Source organism: Heteronotia binoei, chromosome 18 (genome assembly GCF_032191835.1).
Source record: "Heteronotia binoei isolate CCM8104 ecotype False Entrance Well chromosome 18, APGP_CSIRO_Hbin_v1, whole genome shotgun sequence".
In the NCBI taxonomy this organism is placed as follows: Eukaryota; Metazoa; Chordata; class Lepidosauria; order Squamata; family Gekkonidae; genus Heteronotia; species Heteronotia binoei.
In genome coordinates, this window is record NC_083240.1 from 20,828,813 (window position 1) to 20,849,856 (window position 21,044).

Sequence of the window (21,044 nt, forward strand, 5' to 3'; positions counted from 1 at the left end):
GGAGGGGAGGGGCCTCAGCATGGTACAATGCCATAGTGTCCGCCCTTCAAAGCAGTCGTTTTCTCCAGGGGAGCTAATCTCTGCCAGCTGGAGATCAGTTGTAAAAGCAGGAGATCTCCAGGCTCCACCTGGAGGCTGGCAACTCTAATTCTGGGAGAACTCTAGCCCTGAAGTTGGCAACCCTAAATTCAAAACCTCTAGAAAGCATTTGGGTGGGAGGAGTAAATAGAGAACAGTTACTGAACACAAGAACTGAAATCATAACTAAATGTGCAGGTTTTTCTTTTTAAGATGGTATTTTCTCATAATGGCAAACAATTATTCTACGGAAGATCTGACCACCAGAACTTGCCACAGAACTGTGCAAAAGAACAGTGGCAGCACAATATATAAAATACAAAAATACAAAATATTGTGCACAAACAAACACTCTTGACTGGTGTATACAAAGTTCTATTATCATGAAATGAACAGCCTACAACAGTGGGCATACATTCATACAGTGTAAATAGAAAACAAACAACAGTCTCAAAACAATATTCCAAGGAGGACCCCACACAGTCACTGAGTTTTCCAAACTGAGTACTAAGACTCAATAATAAAGTTCCACAGGAGTCCCTCTGTTGCTTGTTGACTTCTGAAGGACAAATTCTAGCCTTCACCCAAACCCCGGCTTTGATTGCGGTCCGCTGCTCCTGCAGCTTCCTCATAAATCAACTGAAACCTCCAGCCAAGTTCTTTCTCAAACGCCCATTTTGGTATCTTAATTTGCGGCTTAATTTGAAACAGCTCCCTGCATGCCCTTGTCTTGCAAACTTGATACAAACTCAACAAACACAAGATGCTCTTTAACAATTCTTGCTATTCTTTGAGTGTTAACATGCAGCTGCTTCATTTTATTTTATTGGGTTGTTTATTGAGCTGGGTTTTTTTTTTCCCAGTGAAGAAATAACCTCTGGCAAGTAATGCATTTTTATGTGTGGTTTGTATTTTTTAAAAGTGCCAAAACAGTACTTGAAATGTTGCTGGAAATCTATTGCTTATAGCCCCATCATACACCAGAGCATGATGCAAGCAAGTGGCCTGCAATCAACTTCCCCATTTGACCCACCTTCTTAGAACAATGCAACAAAAGAATAAAAGTAGACAAGATGTGGGTGATGTCCACCAGGTTAATCCATCTGGCCAAGGCCAATGACTGTGATCCACAGACTATGAGCCAAGGGCCACCCAGGCTATAAATACCTGCAGCACTGCAGGGAGGGAGAAGTGGAGTGAAAGAGGTCCCTGTCAAGATCTATGGGGATTGCTTGAGGCTTTCCAGGAATTCCCCCTTCCTGAAAAGGAAGGTTTATAGCTTCCTTTTAACTGCTAAGAGGGTTCTGCGTGGAGGAGGAGGAGGGAGAAGAACATGCTGCTGGGGAAAGTATTTCGCAGAACTGAAGCAATAATTTTAAAAGCACTGCTCCAAGCTCCAGGACTGGCCCCGCAGTCAGCATTAAGCAGTGCACCTTTAGGCATCAGATTTTCAGGTGCTATGAAAGAACAGTAAACTGTCCACCATTCTATTATGCATTCTGACCACTGGGATGGGGGGAGGGTGAGATTCAGAGTTTCTGCCTCATCTCCTGCCAATGAGGAGACACAGCCTAATGGTAGGGCATAATGCTGTTGGATGGATTGCTACTGAGTACAATGGATAGGCAATGACAAAGGCAGGGTTGCCAATCCCCAGGTGAGAGCAGGGGATCTCCCAGTTTGGAGGCCCTCCCACCACTTCGGGGTCTAAGAAAGCAAGGGGGGGGGGGAGATGTCTACTGGGCACTCCGTTATTCCCTAGGAGACTGATTTCCATAAGCTATAATTGAGAATTGATCTGTGGATATCTGGGAGGCTGTTTTTTGAGGTAGAGGCACCAAATTTGCAGCATAACATCCAGTGCCTCTCCTCAAAATACCCTCTGAGTTTCAAAATAATTGGAACAGGGGGTCCAATTCTATGAGCCCCCAAAGAGGGTGCCCCTATCCCTCATTATTTCCAATGGAGGGAAGGCATATAAAAAGTGTGCAGTCCCTTTAAATGTGATGGTCAGAACTCCCTTTGGAGTTCAATCATGCTTGTCACAACCTCCTGGCTCCACCCCTAATGTCTCTTGGCTCCACCCCAATGTATCCTGGCTCCACCTCCAAAGTAGCCTCCAGCTCACACATTCTTGTCTTAGCTCAGGAAGGATGATCCCAGAACACACTAATTTATGCAGTAGCTCACAAAGTAGAATTTTTACTCACAAGACTGTAGATTAGAGGGAACGCTGGACATGACTAAGGCTAATTATAACTAACCTAGTTCAAGAGCAGGTAAACTAGAGAGTTGCTCCCATGCTAGTCAGAAACCTACAGAGAGGTGCGTGTCCCTGAAGAAGGCCTGGCCTTAGCTGTTGCAATGCTCTGCTTCTAACTTTCAGCGTGACTGGTATGTCTCCTTCTGTCTCTGAGACTGTCACAGTAGTGGCAATGCAAGATGAGGGCATGTCCAGGAAGGAGCCATAAGTACTGGCAGAAACATCCTCAAGAGCTGGGGACAGAGGAAGCACAAGCTTTCGAGGTTTTTCCTCTTGTCTGCAAAAGGGCTTTCTTCAATGGCTACTTCCAGAGGAAGCCCGTGGAGCATCTTCCCTATTCTCAGGGTTCTGATGCCATAGGACTTCTCACACATGGAGCTGCTTTATACTAAATCAGATCCTTGGTCTATTAGTATTGTCTACTCAAACTGGCAGCAGCTTTCCAAGAGCAATCGGATCCTAGCCCACAATGGCCCTGGCATCCAACTACCTTCAGTCAGCTTGACCTATACCACTCGATGAAGTCTCTCTCATACAGGGGAGGCTGCAAATGTTACTTGAATGGAGGGAAATGCTCTCTCAACACAGAACATACACCACCATGTACTAAGAATGTTAGTTTGGGCACAGTGGTGTAAGGTATGCAATGTGCAGAAGTCACTTCCTCTTTTTTTCTTTAGTATCACCCAAAGTAATTAAGTTGGCCAACTTTTCAATATTTTGAGATTACTCTATTCCCCAGATGCTAGCTCAGGATTCAGAAAAGTCTTACCTCCTCACAGATATATTATGTTGCAGGGTTACCATTCCCCAGGTGGGGGCAGGCTCCTGCCCACCTGTGACCAGCTGGCCCGCAGGAGGAAATCCTCTCCCCTAACACTGGCATTGCGCACAACATACTGACATCACCTGGAAGTGACCTAGGAACACTCGTTGCCTTAGGGTGAGATACTCTGGTTTTGGGCAAAACTCTGTGGTTTGAGGGCAATCTTACAATACAGTTTTGCCACAAAACAGTGTTGCCCCCAATGTCACCAGCATGCCCATGTCACTTCCAGGTGACATATGTGTGTAACACAACATCCTTGCCTACTCTCAGAATGCCTCATCCCCCCACCATCTCCTTTACCTTCCTCCCCCACAACAGACACCCTGTGAGGTGGGTGGGGCTGGAGAGGGCTCTCACAGCAGCTGCCCTTTCAAGGACAACCTCTGCCAGAGCTATGGCTGACCCAAGGCCATGCTAGCAGGTACAAGTGGAGGAGTGGGGAATCAAACCCGGTTCTCCCAGATAAGAGTCCGCACACTTAACCACTACACCAAACTGGCTCTCCAGTGTCAGTGAAGATGCCAAAGCACTGGTGTAACAGGCTCCCAGCGCCCCACTGCGATCATACCACAGTGCTTTTCATAGGAATACTACAAAATGCATATTAATTAAAAACCACAGAGAAAAGGATTGCCTTTTTGTCTTACAAAAGAAACACTGTGTTTGATTAAAATTTGGCAGGACCACTAAAGGCCAAAGATGCTAGGAGGGCTGGTACACCCCACAAGCCACCAGTCAGCCATCCCTGATTGCAAAGGCGGTCTTTGAGCTTTCAGCAGCCCCTCCTTTCCAATACCTTCATTGAGCCCCAAATTAGAGCAGAGAGACATTACCAAGCATGCTATTAAAGATTTAGTTGCTCTGCATTATTTAGTGGCACAGTGCTTTAACCCGCTGAACATTTCAGCCTTGAGAGTCACAGGGCAACCTTCTTATGTCTCCATTTGCAGGATGGAAAGGAAACAAACAAGCAAACAAACAAACAAAAATCAACCCCCTGAAATAATATCTCTAAACACTCTTCTGAGAATGGCCTGCGAGGGGAGGGAAGTGATTGAAACTGTTCTGTCCATTGAAGCATTTGGAAGAAATTTGATTCAGCACGGGTGGTGTTGGGCTAGGCTTGCCAGCTCTCAGGTGGGCCTGGAGATCTCCAGCAATTACATCTGATCTCCAAGATGACAGAGATCAGTTCCCCGGGAGAAAATGGCTGCCTTGAAGGATGGCCTCTATGGCATTATGTTGAGATTCCACCCCTCCCAAGACCCACCCCTTTCCAGGATCCATTCCCAAATCTCCAGGAATTTACCAATCTGGAGTTGGCAAACCTAGTGCTTGCTGACCTACTATGTAGGGCCAAGGCAGCAGCACCGTGTCTGCCTTTTTGGGAAAAGACTGGCAGAAAAAGGTGAAAGAGAAAGAACAGGATAAATAGATTATAGATGTTAAATAGATGTGAAAATATTGAATAGTGCACTAACAGTGCCATCTGAAACAGACTCAAACTCTTCTATGCCCATTGCTTTCAAGGATGTGACTCCTGCTTAGGATGGGGCTGTAAGAGCAGAGGCTTGGTGGGTTGTGGAAGGAGCCGTGCATGGTAATATGCCCAACAATTTGAAATTTCACCCATCCTCTTGCTTCCCCAGGTGTCTGAGATTTCATAAAACGTTGTCCACTTCTTGCTAAATTCACTTCTGCAGCCACAACAGCTAGAGCTTTGCTTAATTCTGCTCCAGATATTAAATCCTAGGATGCAGACAGCCTGGCCCACACAATGCTGAATGCCTTGAGCCTCCCAAGTCACAGAGACTACTTGCCATGGACAACAATCTGTTTTGTGATGTTTTAAGCATATTATTAAGTATTCCAACTACATGCCAAGTCCCTACATCAAGGGAGGCAGAAAGGCTTTTCTCAGTGACTGCTCCATCTGAGAGACTCCAAAAACACCTAAGCCTGAATATTTTCTGGAAACTAGAACTAGATGTTGCAATGAAAACATCAGGCTCCAAATCCCACTCTTTTCCCTGGGTGAAGGGAGATATGCAGGGGTGGATTAGGAAGCAGGGACATAACTCTCTCCATTTCAGATTCTCCTTTGCAAATGCACCTTTTCACCATCACCCGTTTTTGATCCCCCCCCCCCTTCCAGCTGGGAACCAGAACTGGACACAAGTCCAACGAAGAGTTGCAAACTTTGGATTGGGAAATTCCGGGAGACTGGGAAGGGGTGAAGCATGGAGAGAGCATAGTTTGGGGAGGAGAGAACTCAGTGCCGTATAATCCCTCAAAGCCCATCCCCTAAAACAGCCATTTTCTCCAGGAGAACTAATTATCTGCCAAACTTGAAATCAGCTGTAATGCTGAGAGTTTTCCAGGCCCACCCGGGAGTTGACAACTATGGCCCAGCAAGAGGAAAGTGGGCTGGTGGAGGATATATTTGGAGGCAAGAATTAGTGACTGCTAGAGAAATGTAAACATTCTTCCTTCCCATTCACGGGATTTCCCCCTGCAAATCTCTGCCTCTCCCCATTTCAATTATCTACTTGTGGCCTTGAAGACCTTATTCTCTAAATGTGCCTAGAAAGCCCCTTTAATTCCATTTAATAACCTGATTTATTTCATTTAAATCCCACCTTCTTTCCCACTTTGGGGACCCAAAGTAACTTCCATCATTCTCTTTTCCTCCATTTCACTCTCACAACAACCCTCTGAGACAGATTAGATGAAGAGTGTGGGACTGGCCCAAGGTCAACCACAAGCTTTCATGGAAGTGTGGTGTCTTGCTGCATTGGTTGCTTCACTCTGGTTGTAACTTGTAAGGGATGTTATCTAGCCTAAGCCTTTAGGTTGGACAGTGCATTTAAAATCTCAATGAAACAAGCACATGCTCGGTTAAACATGGGCACTTCAGTGTGTCAAAGTCAATCCACAGCAGTGGGCAGCTGACTGAGGAGTGTGTGTTGTCTAACCCAGAGTTGCTCAGGCTGGTTGCTGAACCCTGAGACTGAACCCTGGAGTGACTGCAAGGATTTACTGAGAAGCTAGAATTGAGAAAGCTTAAAGCTCTGTTGACCAGGTTTGGGCATGGCTCAATAGCAGAGCATCTGCTTTGCATGCAGAAGGTCCTAGGTTCAATCCCTTGCATCTCCAGTTAAAAGGCTCAGGTAACAGGTGATATGAAAACCTCCACCTGAGATCCTGGAGCGTTCCGACTGGTCGAAGTAAACAATACTGACAAAATTTGTCCTAGCATATGAGCTTTCATGAATCACTGCTCACCTCTTCAGAAAGTTCATACCCTACAATAAATTTTGTTAGCTTTTAGGGTTCTACTGGACTTTTACTCTTTTCTACTGCTAGAGACAGATTAACACAGCTACCCATCTTGATCTAATACCAACCTTGACAGACCAAAGGGCAGACTTAGGATAACAGCATTCCTGTGTGTGTTCAATGTTTGTGACAGAAGGCCATGTTCTCAGTAATCACATCAGACCCAGTCAGTGCAGAGATGTCTCATTGCAGGGATCACAGATGCATACCCTTAGGCTTTATACACCAGAGGTCTCTGAGGCTAAGCAGAAACAGTCATTAGGCTAGGCCCCAATTCTGACCATGAGGCTTCTTATTTAATCTCTGACACCAGTTTAGCCCCATCCTGATTGTTCTTACAAAGACCCCTTTCCAACAATAAAGACAGCCACTCGTTGCAAGGACTCACTCAGTAGACCAAGCCTCCTATAGGCTGGAGAATGTGCATTGCTTGTAGTTTCTTTTGAAAGGGAAACTAGGCTTGAGAAATTAATATAAACACCATTACATTGCTGTCTCCTCCTGATTTTAGCCCAGTGAATTTTAGCCCTCAGCTGATATCTTAGGAGGGGGGCATGGGGAGATGATCTGGAAAATCCCCTTACCTGTTTCATTATGTTTCCCTCCATCTGCTTCAGGACACACTGGAATGCCTTTGACTCCCGGGATGGTGGGTGGCGACGCCTCTGGTTATGTGGAGGGACTGTCAGGTTTTCCACAAAGATCCTCTGCCACTCCCCCATTTTGTTTGTCCAAACTGTTGCTGCTGTTTCACTTCAGCCACAGGGAAGCATACCTTTAAAAATTAAAAGAAGATCTGAAGTGAGGAACAATTTCAATCTGTACCCCTGGCATTACTGTCCAGATGCTATTCTCAAATTCCAATGGTCCAAAGAGTCTGTATCTGTGGATCTAATGTGTTAGAGGATTTACCTCAATATATACTCTTCTACCCCTTATATTGAAATCCCAGGTCTAAGGTTTCGGCGGGAATTTTATCTGGTTTAAACTTGTATATAGACACTGAGAAAAATTATATTTTTGCTCTCAGATACTGATGCACTTTTTGTATAAAGTCTCACTTGTTGCTGTTGCTGCAATGAAGATAAGGTCTAACGCTGCAAAGAAAGAGGATGCTTCCTGAACCTGTTGTTAATTATTGAATTTTGGTACTAATTAACTTTTGTTTTATTGGACTTATCTTTATGTATCTGTAACTCTGCACTATATACAAAATATGCATTTTATTTAGTTGTGGTTTCTATAATTTTGCGACAGCCTATGGCTAAATACAATAAATAGATTGATCGATGTGAGGAACATTTAAAACATTTGGGGCATTTTAGGTCAAGGCCCTCTGATTTTATTCGTGACCTGGATGTTGCTGCAGCACTACTCCTTCTCTCAACATGCAGGTTTACAAATTGGTTGACAAAAGCCAGTAACCCACGGAAACGTCCGCTAACCTTCTTGTCCACAAATATTAACTTGGCGCACCAACAACCTGCTCCAAATGAAAACTTTCCAGTTTACAAAACTCTCATTTCCTGATCACCTGAAGGCCACTCTTAAGTGCCACAGGCAAGCAGTTCTTTATAGATCTGTAGGAAGGTAATGCCACAGGCACTAGGTCATATAGGAAGATTATACAGCATGGTACCATTCCATACCAATCTCTCCCAGTCCCTAGGAGGGGTAGCCCAACATAGGGAGGAGCCAGAGTGGACTCTTCCCATAAAGTCCAGGGCCTTTAATGCAACACCCATAGTACAGGAAAGGGTGACTTCCACACCACAAACGTAACATGAGCATCAGCCCTTGATGTATTTATATTCTATGTATTATGAAGCGGAAGTCTAGAAGTCTTGATAGTAGCAACTGAGATGAAAGATGTGTATGTTTGTGCATGTAATTACTGGACAATGCCTGAATTCTGCATAATACATAAGATTGTTCTAAGAGAAAAACAAAGCCCCTCCCCCAAAGAAAAGCCTGAGGAAAACACAGATTTGCTATGCAAATGCAGGCCCATGGCATTAAACTACCTTCAAGGCTTTTACTCAGAAGAAACCTCCCCCACACCAACTCTCTCTCTCTCCCCCAGCAGAGAAGGTTGGTTATGAGTCACATCCAAGTCAGCATTGCTGGGAAGCTATGGCAGAAGAGGTCATTCAGCAGTAGGTGGGAAACCATCCAGTCTGTCAAAAACCCAAATTCTGCCAGCAGGATTGTCAGTACAAGCTCATCAACTTGTACGAAAAATCTGTAGCCAGAAATGAGGATGGCAGTTTCAAAGGCAGGTATGGCCAGCAGTCTCTACAGCTCCCAGTGATGATTACCTCTCCTCAAGGGCCCATTCTTCCTTTCTCCTAGTTTACCTTTCTCTCCCAACCTCCTGCATCAAACCCTCTCTGTCAAGAATCTACCCCCGTTTGTATCCTCTTGTCATGTAACAAGTTGTAATTGTTCTCTGAGATTGACCATGAACAAATCTGTAACTGTTGAGTGAGACAGCCTGCATTCCTGCTTTGAGACAGTTAGCCTGTTGCTTTGCTTCGCCTGCTTGGCTCATCCCTTAGTAGTTATCTTAGCAGCTTGTTAATGTGGCAACCAAGGTCGTGGGCTGGAGGAGAGCAGAGGAAGAATTACGTAGTGCACCTGGAACACAGTAATAGGGGGAGGAGGTTTAGGATTGCCTGCCAAAAGTGTCTGCCACTTTATGCCGGGCTTTGCTTGAATTGATAACGCGTCACTGAGGGTATATATACTCTGAGCTGTGACGTTAGTTTCAGCAAACCATTGTGTTGCCTTATGATCCTTGGAATAAACATCTGAGTTAATCACCTGTGTGTTCCTTGACTCTGGGGTCTGACACTCTCCAGCTTGTCCAGAGCCCTGCTGCCTTGGCCCTTTGGCCTATCCTGACCCTTTGCCAGGACTAAGGCGCAAAGACTTCCAACTGCCCTACTCGGTTACATTAACCTAGAGTCCAAATATTAAATGTGTGCCCTTCATTTTCAGCCCCATTGATGAAGGTTTGCCCTTTCTGATCTGCCCGCTGAGGAATCCTCTGGAAACCTGTTTTTCCTAAGACCTGGCAATGGATAACCATATCTGTCTGATTCAGCAAGGTGTTACCAAGTTCATCATAGAACTTGAGCATCTGTGAGGAACTGAAGAAGAAGAGGTGGAAGTAGTGGGCATCCTGGGTAGTAACAACCATGTGATTTTGGAATTTACAGTCTTGGGGAAGGGAAAAGCTGTATGTAGTCAGACATATAGGTTGGACTTCAGGAAAGCAAATTTGGCAAACTTAGAGTTATGCTGGGTAAAATCTCATGGTCAGAAATACTTAAGAAGAAGGCAGTTCAAGAGGGGTGGGAGTTTCTTAAAAGCAAAATATTGAAGGTACAATCACAAACAATTCTTATAGAGAAGGAAAATGGGAGGAATCTAAAGAAGCCAAGATGGCTCCATAAACAGCTCTCTAAAGACTTGTTGAGAAATAAAAAAGATTCATTTAGGACAGGGGTGGGGAACCTCCGTCCCGAGGGCCGTATGCGGCCCTCGAGGTCACTTGCTGCGGCCTTCAGGGATTGCTGGGCTGAACCAAACGATGTGGCAGCCTCTCTGGGGCCTGGCTGACCAGTGAGGATTGTGAGGCCCAGCCATGCCATGCAGCAGCCTCCTCAGGGCCAGGCAGGGATCACAGGGCCCAGATGTACTGTGTGGCAGCCTCCCTGGGGCCTGGCTGGCCAGCCAGAATTGCTGCAGATCCTGGAAAACTTACTGTCACAGTTCAGTTTGCACTTGATTATCCCAGATGGTGTGACCTAATATGCTAATGAGTGTGTGACCTAATATGCTAAAATTAGGGGATGTAGTCTAATATGCTACTGAGTTCCTGCTGGGCTTTTTCTACAAAAAAGCCCTGGACTTATGCATTTGCCTAGGGCGGCGGGCCATGTGTGTGTGTGTGTGTGTGTGTGTGTGTGTGTGTGTGTCAGATTAGGCTCTCCTCACATGACTTCAAATAGAAAAACAATTATTTGCATTAATTTTGCTGGTCTGAATCATTCTTCCTTGGCAGAGCACTTTTTAAGTTGATAATTTTTTATTGCCCGCAAATGATGTTATAAATATTCATATGGCCCTTGGCAGAAAAAAGGTTCTCCATCCCTGATTTAGGAAATGGAAGGAGTCTTATACCCAAGAATAAATATAAACAGTGCTTGTAGAGAAAGAGTTAGGAAAGCTAAAGTTCAGTATGAGCTTAGGTTAGCAAGAGATGCTAAAAACAACAAAAAAAAGTTCTTTTCTTATGTTCAAAGTAAGAAAAAGACAAAGGACATGGTAGGTCCACTGCTAGGACCAGGGCTTTTCTTTCTAGAAAAAGCCCAGCAGGAACTGATTTGCATGTTTGGCCACACCCCCTGACACCAAGCCAGCCGGAACTGCGTTCCTGTATGTTCCTGCTCAAAAAAAGCCCTGGCTAGGACAGAAAAGTGAAATGAAGAGAGAGCAGAATTACTCAATTTCTACTTTTCCTCAGACTTCTCTTGTGAGGGAAATAGTGCTCAAAGTGGCAAAAACAGAACATATGATGAAGGAAAGGAGTTGCAGCCTAGGATCAGCATAGGGCTAGTACATAAACACCTAGTTTCTTTAAATGAAACTAAGACCTTGGTACCAGATGAACTGTATCCAAGGGTACTAAAGGAACTTGCGGACATAATTTCTGACTCTATCCATCATTTTTGAGAATTCTTGAAGAACAGGTGAGGTGGTGGAAGACTGGAGGTGGGCAAATGTTGTCCCCATATTCAAGAAGGAGAAAAAGGAAGATCTGGGTAACTACCAACCTGTCATCTTGCCATCTATATCTGGTAAAGTTTTAGAACAAATCATCAAATAGTCAGTCTTGGAACACTGAGAAAGGACAGCTGTGATCACAAAGAGCTGGCATGGGTTTCTCTTTTTTAAAAAAAATGATTTGGATGAAGGAATAGAGGGAATGCTTATTAAATCTGCAGATGATACCAAATTGGAAGGGGTCGCAAATACAGTAGAAGACATAAACAAGATACAGGATGCTCTTGACAGGCTGGAAAACTGGACTAAAACAAAGAAAATTAATTTTAACAAGGGTAAATGTAAAGTTCTGCATTTAGGTGGGAAAAATCTAGTGCATAATTATAGGATAGGGGAGACTTGTGTTGGCAGTAGTATGTGCAAAAAGGATCTAGGGGTCTTAGTGAACCATATGCTGAACATGAGTCAACAGTGTGATGTGGTGGCTAAAAAGGCAAATTCAATTTTGGGCTGTATCGACAGAAGTATAGTATCCAGATCACGTGAAGTGATGGAATCGCTTTACTCTGCTCTGGTTAGACCTGTTCAGTTTTGGGCACCACAATTTAAGAAGGATTTAGGCAAGGTGGAATGTGTCCAGAGCAGGGCAATGAAGATGGTAAGGGGTCTGAAGACCAAGTCCTATGAGGAAAGGCTGAAAGAGCTGGGTATGTTTAACCTGGAGATTAGATGACTAAGAGGTGATATGATCTCCATCTTCAAGCACTTGAAGGGCTGTCATATAGAGGATGGTGGAGAATTGTTTTCGGTGGCCCCAGAAGGTCAGAGTAGAACCAATAGGTTGAAATTAAATTAAAAGAGTTTCCAGCTAAACATTAGGAAGAACTTCCTGAGAGAGCAGTTCCTCTGTGGAACAGGCTTCCTTTGGAGGTGGTGGGCTCTCCTTCTTTGGAGGTTTTTAAACAAAGGCCAGATGGCCATCTGTCAGCAATGCTGATTCTGTGAATTAGGCAGATCATAAGGAGGAGCAGGAAGGGTCACAGCAGTGCTTAGTTCTTGTGGCCCTTTCTTACACGCCCAGGGAAATGCTGATAGCCACTTTGGGGTCAGTCAGCAATTTTTCTCCAGGGCAGTTTGGCAAGGGATCCTGGAGGTTTTTGCCATCTTCTGGGCATGGTCACAGGGGTCACTGGGGATTGGGGGTGGGGGGAGGTATTTGTAAAGTTCCTGCATTGTGCAGGGTATTGGACTAGATGACCCTGGAGGTCCATTCCAACTCTATGTTTCTATGAATACTTAGATAATAGAGAGGATGGCCATTCCTGGACTGGCCCAATTGTGGGCTGAGAGCCAGGAGAGGTCCAGGATGAGTTCCAGTGAACAAAACCAGGTCTAGGTCTTCCTAAGCAATCCTTCTGTTACACCTCCACCAACACTGTCAAGTCACCCTCCAGTTGCTACAGCTTCTCCTTTCAGCTTGCTCTCTCTTGCAAATTCTGCAACCTTAAAAATAAAGTACATCAGTCAAAATCAGTTTTGATACTTGCTTGCTTTGCAGAATTTATTTTTAAAAACAGGATGTGGGCTTCCTTGGCACCTACAAGGGTTTTGGTTTTCAAACAGTGTTGCAGGAAATCCTGGGGACATTTGTCACCAGTTCCGGAAATTCAGGATCATGAATGGCGGTCAAACTTCATTGGAAGACAGTTTGTCCAGCATTAATGATCCTACCCTGTAAGGTTCAGCCCCCGCTCCTCCCTGGTGGGGTATTTTAAAAGTTCTCAGTCTCAGTGTAGCCTGGCCAGCATCCTGCATTATGACTTTGCTGGATGGTTAGAACATGACCCAGAATCCTTTGCTAATGTGCTGGAGTTCCATAGCAGGCATCCAGTGGCTTCTTAGCAGATGAGTCAACATGGGGGGGAAAAAGATTCCGTGAAGAGCGATGTTTTGAAAAAGCAATGCATTACCTCATCATCCAACCTTCAGAGGGGAGTCGCCTTGCTTCCTTCATGATCTATACACTGAAACTGTAAAACAGAAGGAAGAAGAGTAGTTTCAAGGCCTTTGGAAGGCAATGGGATCTTCTTAGGAGGCTGGGAGACCAATCCACCCAAGCTGCATTGAAAACATGTTTTGGATATATGGGCAAATGCTTCCTTGAAGGCATGGTCTGGCATAAAAGGTAACACATTTGGAAGCTGATACATCCCTATAGCTCAAAATCTCTGCGGCTTAACGCCTTGATGTGTCAACTGTCAATTGTTTTTTTAAAAGCCCTTCAGCCATGGGGGAGGAGCAGATAGCCACCATTGGGGGTCTAGGGGCAAGAAATGTGCAGGGAAAACTGCAGAGTGGGTGCTGTATGTGTTTGCAGTGACAACAGAAAAGACACAAAAATAATCACCATGTAGATTTAGCCTAAATTGACAAACTGATTTTTTTAAAAAGCCTGAGAATTACAATCAAATCTGGACTTCCTTGGAATAGAATGGAGTTCACTGATATCAGCCATCTGCACTAAATTAGAGAGAATCCTCTTGCTATTTTTCATTTTAAAAAAAAAAGTCATTCGTTTTGTTTGCTTTTTTCTTTCCTCTCCACGATTGAACTGGGCTTGGTTCAAAATGACTGCACCATGTTCTCTCAGCAGCAAACAGTAGGAAAAGGGACACATCTCAGTAAAACAGATTCTCTGTCAATGCCCAGTTTGCTCACTGGTGACAGAGAGCGGCAGGGCAGAAAAAGGGACAGAGGAATTTAGCAAAGGAAGGCATTCTGCACAAATTCAGTAACAGATTAAAGTCTAACAAAATTTGTGGCAGGGTGTGTGTTTTCATGAGTCACAGCTCACTACTACTGCTACAAACACAGCTACAAATTTTGGTCTATGCACATGTTCAGAGGAAAACGCACACTTCTCCTTTCTAACCTTTATCTCAGATGTTCCTCATGGAAGCTTCTGATTATTTATTTGTACAGTGAGAGCATATTTATGTGTGTGTGTGTGTGTGTATACACACACATACGCATATATATATATATATATATATATATATATATATATACACATACATACATAAAGGTAAAGGTAGTCCCCTGTGCAAGCACCAGTTGTATATCTTTCTTTCCTTTTATTGACTTTCCAAATGCTGGGTCTTTTGTTCTTATAAAGGTAAAGGAAAGAAGGAAAGGTCCCCTGTCCCCTCCACCAGTCCTTTCCGACTCTGGGGTGACGTTGCTTTCACAACGTTTCCACGGCAGACTTTTCCGGGGTGATTTGCCATTGCCTTCCCCAGTCATCTACACTCCCCCCCCCCAAGCAAGCTGGGTACTCATTTTACACACCTCGGAAGGATGGAAGGCTGAGTCAACCTGAGTCGGCTACCTGAAACCAGCTTCCGCCGGGATCAAACTCAGGTCGTGAGCAGAGAGTTCAGCCTGCGGTACTGCAGCTTTACCACACTGCGTCATGGAAATTGCCATGTGGCAACATGAAAGTTCTGTCTGCAGTGTTATTACTCTGCCAATCACAAATTTACCTCACCCTCCTTCCAAGGAGCTGAGTGGTTCTCCCCTCTGCATTTGATTTACACAGTAACCCAGTGAGGTAGGCACAGAAAGACAGTGATTTGTCCAAGGTCATCCAGTGAGCTTCAAGGCTGAGGACCGTATTTGTGACAATGGTCCATTCACAAGTGGAAGCCACCATCCTCTGAGTGAGCAATCAAGTGTTGCATTTTACTGTACACTCCACAGAGACTGAAGTCTTTTGATTGGTTTCTTCCTGTCAACATCTATTTTCGGAAACATTATTGCTGTATCCAGGACTGAGAGTTTGACTGGAAATTTGTTTGGCACTGTTGCTCCTGCTGATTTCATTTCATGTGGATTAAGGTGGTTTACAAACAGAATTACAGCTTAATCCATACGAAACAAAATTAAGAAGCAGCGAAGCATAATTGTCATTGTTGGCTTATGTTTTGGGAGAGTTCAGATCTCAACTCCGTCTTGAAACTTGCAGTCATTCATTCTCAGCCTATCCCTCACAAGGCCATTGTGATGGAAGAGGCCCACGTACCGCGCCCAACCACATCGAAGGAAGGGGAATAAAAATGTAATAGATGTGGGTCAAAAGGCAGAAAGTAAAATGAACAAATAAAAACATTTTGCTCAATTGGAACCACCTGAACAGACTCTATTCAAGCATGTCATCTTTTGAAGGGAGGCAGTAACACTGTCACCAAATATCAGTTTGTAAGAAGGGTCCAATTTGCCTGGTAGGGTTGCCAGCCTCCAGGTGGGGCCTGGAGATCTCCTACTTTTACAACTCACCTCCAGCAGGCAGAGATCAGCTCCCCTGGAGAAAATGCCTACTTTAAAGGGTGGACTGTGTCTGTATGGCATTGTACCATGCTGAGATCCCTCCCTTCCCCAAATCCCATCCTCTCGTGGACCCACCCCCAAAGTCTCCAGGTATTTTCCAACACAGACCAGGCAACATTGCGGACAAGCTGTTGTCATTGGACATGGCTCAAGCCGCCCAGCTGCCCCTAACTGGGCATGAGAGAAGAGTGTTCTTTGCACATTCCCAGAGGAGGCACTCTCCTCAATTTTTTTTTTTACTTCACATGGTCAAAGACGGGTGAGCAGAGCACCTTCTGCACACGCTCAGAGGCTTCACGCTCAATAGTGTTATTGCTTCACACGGTCAAAACTGGGCGGGTTTTTGTTATAAAGCCTGAGGGGTGAAATATCTGAAGGCAGTTAAGAGAAACTTCGCGGACCAGAGAGCAAGCTGAGAGATACGCAGAGCAGGGTGACCCCCCGTCCCCCCAACATGTATGAGGGGGGGGGGGGAACAGGACAGCCAATCAGCAGGTTCCTCTCATTTTCCCACCCCGTTGAAATAGGGAGGAGGGACAGAGGGTGGTCTCCCTTCCCCTCTCTTCTGCTTACCTGCCGCTCGCGCTCTCCTTCCCTCATCGGGCAGCCGCCATTTTGCTCGGTCGGAACCATCAGCCTACTGGAGAGGGGTGGACGTAGAGCCACAATTTCCATTTTTGGCAACGTAAATGGCTTTCTCCAACTGCTAAACCCAATTTCATCCTCTTCCTGACTCTTCGTCCCAAGTACAGTTTTCTTTTGTCTCTTCGCTCTTTTCTTCTCTGTCTCTTTCTCCGTCTTCCCCCTGCAGAAGCGTACTACTTGGTACGACCCATAACGATTTGGCTGCGGTTGTAGCATGGGTGCTGCCAAGGCAACCAGAAGGGGCGGTGCTTGGGCAGGCGAGATTCGAGCGCGGGAACTGCTGAGGCGGGGAAGGAGCAACGGCTGGCACTGAGGAGGGGGCTCGCAAACTTTGCGCTGACGGACGGTTCTTGTCCATATTTTGAACAGCAGCCTGGCATAATGTAGAAATTTAATAGAGGAGGCTTTTCCCTTTTAGCTGGAAAAATTATGATAGCTAAATAGGCAGGAAACAGCCTGTCGCTGCTCCATTTTGCCTGGATCCATCTCCAGCACTATTTATAAGAAACAAATTATTGTTGCTGCGCAGAGCCAGACAATGGCAAACCACCTCTGTTCATCTGTTGCCTTTAAAACCCAGCCTACAGGGTTGCAACTTGCAATATGTTGACCATGGCATTTTACACACAGCCTTACTTCAAAGTTGCCCAGAGGCCAGAACACTGCATAAATGGGTCCTGATCCAAGAAAACAATAATTCTTGTGAACCATGATCTTCTAATTTTCGGCTCTCTGGCACAAGGGCACCAACACTACCCCTATTAGAGGAATGAAAAGGGAAGAGCAACTTCCGGTAGAACTTGTGCATATTGGCTTAGAAGATGCCTGATCTGACAGCATCAGGCAAAGTGCGCTGCAACACAGAAAAGCTTAGGCTCTACAATAAATAAATCTGTTCGTCTTTAGGGTGTCACAGGCCTCTCCCTTGGATTTTTGGCTACAACCAGGCCTCGGATTCAGCAGGAGCTCACAGGAGCACAGCTCCTGAACCTTTCCGAGGGTTCCCCCTCCTCCTCCCCACCTTGTCCATTGAATAGTAGGTGCAGCTGCATAACAATCCCTGGATGAACTCCACCACCTATTTTTCTACAAAGTGACTCCTGGCTACAACAGAGTAACACAGTTGGAATTATGTTCAAGATGCCCCACTACCAGGGAATATGCCCAGAATTGCAGCCCGCTCCAAATGATGGATGACCTGCTGTGTCCAAAAGCACCGGCTTCCAGGTAAGCACGCATAGCACTGCAGCCTTAAGAACATAAGAAGAGCCCTGCTAGATCAGACCATCTAGTCCAGCATCCTGTCTCATACAGTGGCCAACCAATTCATCTGGAGATCCAACCACGGGGCAGAAAGGCCCAGGCCTTCCCCTGATATTGCCTCCTGGCTCTGGGATTCAGAGGCATAATTCATCTGAATGTGGAGGTTCCCTTCAGCCACCATGGCTCATTTAGCCATTGATAGACTTATCCTCCATGAATTTATCTAATCCCCTTTTTAAGCTGCAGCCATGATTACATCCTCTGGCAGCGAATTCCACATTTTAATCACTCTGTGTGTGAAGCAGTCTTTCCTTTTTCCTGTCCTGAACCTACTGCCCATCAGCCCATCAAATTCTAGTATTTTGGGAGAGGGAGGAAATTTTGCCAGTCAGTGCCTAGGAATGCAGGGAAGAAATGCAGAAGTCGGCGTGTGTGTGTGTGCTTTGGTTGGAGGAATAAAGGGTACTTGGGTATCAACGGGTACCCAGCCCTTGAAAGATGCTGATGGTGGGGGAGGGTTGGGGAGAGAAAGAGAGATGCAGAGGGCAGCGGGCCTTTGGTTCCGTCGCCTGCCAGTCACCGGGAGGCGTTTCCCAACCTAGCCAATCCCAGCCAGCCGGGGCCCTGCCGATTTGCATGCGCCTGACTGGCGTGGCCCGAAGGCCAATGAGGAGCTCCGGGGGCGAGTTCCACTTCCACGAGGGCGAAGATGGTGTGAGCTGGCGGAGCTTCGGTCGCGGGTGTTGCTGCAGCCGCTGTTGCAGGTGCGGGGAAAGGGGCTCGCCGGGGGTCGGAGGGTCTTTAAACTGGGGGGCTCCTTGTCGTTGGGTGGACTGGCACAGTTCTAGCCGGGAGCCGCGGGGGTGCTTACGATTGTGAAGGGGGATGCGGCGGAGGATGCATTGGAAATAGGGCTTGAGAAAACTCCCATTGCACGGCTGATATGGGTGGAGGTGGCTTCCTGGCTCCTTTGGCGGAAAGGTGAGAGTACTGGAGTGTTTGTCTGCATCAGGATGGGGCTGGTCGATGCCTCTGGGGTTAAAAGGGCCAGGGGGAGAAGGTTCAGGGCTTTCGCTTTAGTGCCTGTCGTCCTTCCCGCTCATTCAGTGCGGCAGAGGAACTGAATGTGCCTGTCCATATCAGTGCAGCGAGAGAGGGGAGCTGCTTCTGCTGCCCCGGGAGTCTCTCACCCCTCCCCAAGGCTGCGTTTGCAGGGATTGCAGCAGCGACCAAACCTCAGCCAACTGCAGATAAATAAAATAAGAGCGGCACGGCGCCTGGTGACTCGGTTTAGCGAGCTGTGGTTTCTTCCTCTGATTTAGTAACTTGATGTGTTTTTTGTTTTGTTTTAAGATTCCCCATTTGAAAGGCATTGCTGTTTACTGTAGCATTGCTTAGGCGTTGGAGAAACTCAGACGGTGCTTTCCCTCCGGTGGCTCAAAGGGGATGAATGTGGTGGATTTGTAACGGTTTGAATGATTTGGTAGAAGAACGGCGCTGTGCCTGTAGAGACTGGCACAGGAGAGGCAGTGCAGTCCAGTCCAAGGCCGCCAACCTGATTGCTTTGGAATCTGTTATGGGAAGGTGTTGCGATAGCTGTTGGTATGTTTTTTGGGGGGTGGGGGTGGGAGTAAAGACATGGAAGGTGGGGCTCATTGACCGCAAGAGCCTAAGAAAGACAAATCTCTGTGCTTGGTTTCACTCTTGTGAATACTGGAAAACTAGCAGCAAAATTGGATATGTGTCAGTATAGCATCTGGCTTATGAATGGCTCTGTGAGAATTGGTTGGCCTCTGAATTGAACCAGCACAGGATTCCTTTTGTTGGAAGGACAAATACCGGTAAGTGTACAAAGAACATAGACCGGTTGGTGATATACACTGCCATCCTATGCAGAGTTACACCAGCCTAAGCCTACTGGAATCAATGGATTTAGACAGGAGTAACTTTGCATGGGATTGAACTAATAGTTACCTTCCCAGTGCAGTGCACTCTATTTAAAGCAGTCTTGGAAGTTCTTGTGCCATTTCAGATTTTTATGGGGACAAAGATTTCAGTGTTTGTAGGAGGGAGGATCAAGATACACCAACAAGAGAAAATGGTAGTCTTGGCTTAAGTGGGGGAAAAACCACACAGTCTGGGGTTTGTTTTATATATAATACTGCTTAAAAAGCAGTGTGGCTCCCGTACAATAATTACATGTGGTCTACAACCTGCTGGGTATACATGTGCAAAGGTGATTCCTATGCCTTTCCTAATGGTATCCCTGCCAGTGCTTGTCTGGGGAGTAGGTCAACATGCAAAGAAAATGTTTGGATATAAGAAGGTCTGGTCTAGATGTCCCAGCTAACCCAGTCTGAGAAGCTAAGCTGGGTCGGCCTTGGCTAGTATTTAGCTGAGAGACCAGAGAATACAAGGATCGCTATGCAGAGGCAGGCAATGGCAAATCGCCTCTTGTTTGTCTCTTGTCTTGAAAACCCTTTGGGGTCACCATAAATCACCTGTGACTTGACAGCAAAAAAAGGAAAGACATATCCAGCAATTTATATTATTTCATTTATTTCTGTTTCTTTGGAAAACTTCTGGAGGTTGCCAAGGAAAGCGCGGTGGTCATGCTGAAGCCACTACATTTATTGTGGCAAGTGTAAGATCGCCTATGAAACCTACAAAAAAGACATAAAGGGCCTGGTCTTTAGAAAGAACTTTAGTAATACCACTTCTGTTCCCATATTGCTGCTTTCCACTTTAACCTATTATGTAACATGGAGACCACAGAGAGGGAGCATTCTTGGTGTGGTGTGAAAAGCAGCCACAGGAAACCTGCCACTGTGCCATAAAGCCAACAGAAAAACCCCTCTGAAGGTAATTTACTTATTGAGTCCTGCCCATTCTCCAAGGAGTTAAAGGCAGAGTTTCTCTCCTCTTTTGCAGTGCAATCCTAAGGAGAATTACTCCAGTCTATTGCTCCAGTCCAAGTCTATTGAAATGAATGAACTTAGACTGGATTGCACTGTTACCTTCACAGATGCTTTGTGAGGTAGGTTAAATTGAAGGAAAACGACTGTCCAGAAGTCCCCTAGTATGTTTCATGACTACTCGGGTCTTGAATCCATGTCTCCCCAATCCTTGTTTGCAACGATTTTTTTTTAAATGCTGATGTTGGTATACATAGCATCTTCAACATCCTGAACATAATGAAGAAAATACATGTCCCAGTTTTAAGCCGCTGACTATAAAAGCTTCAATGTCAGTAAGAAAAACGGTAGAGGATCAGAAGGGAAGAAAAAGGCTAAGTGAACAATATATGAACATATGAGATTGATCTATTAAACAATACCTTAAATGCAGTGCTTCCTCTAGTCTAGGCTGATATCCCAATTAAAGTTCCCTTTAAATGGCATGCTTGCAAAAAACTTCCATGCATACACATTGCAGTTGGGAATGGTTCAA

At 45.5% G+C, this 21,044-nt stretch overlaps 2 protein-coding genes across 3 annotated transcripts in view; one reads left to right on the plus strand and one right to left on the minus strand.

Annotated features, from left to right (window-relative positions):
- NPHP4 (nephrocystin 4) overlaps positions 1-16,320 on the minus strand; it is a 123,797-nt gene extending 107,477 nt beyond the window's left edge. The window contains exons 1-3 of the mRNA XM_060258943.1: positions 16,260-16,320; positions 13,271-13,330; positions 7,094-7,284 (exon numbers count right to left, since the gene is read on the minus strand). Coding sequence (XP_060114926.1) covers positions 7,094-7,231 — 138 coding nt within the window. The 5' untranslated portion in view covers positions 7,232-7,284; positions 13,271-13,330; positions 16,260-16,320. The remainder of the gene's footprint in view (positions 1-7,093; positions 7,285-13,270; positions 13,331-16,259) is intronic.
- A 1,906-nt stretch (positions 16,321-18,226) lies between these two features.
- The window catches only part of KCNAB2 (potassium voltage-gated channel subfamily A regulatory beta subunit 2), a 129,851-nt gene continuing 127,033 nt past the window's right edge, over positions 18,227-21,044 (plus strand). For both annotated transcript variants that reach the window (XM_060258801.1, XM_060258802.1), the window contains exon 1: positions 18,227-18,358. The gene's annotated coding sequence lies outside the window, so the exon portion shown is untranslated. The remainder of the gene's footprint in view (positions 18,359-21,044) is intronic.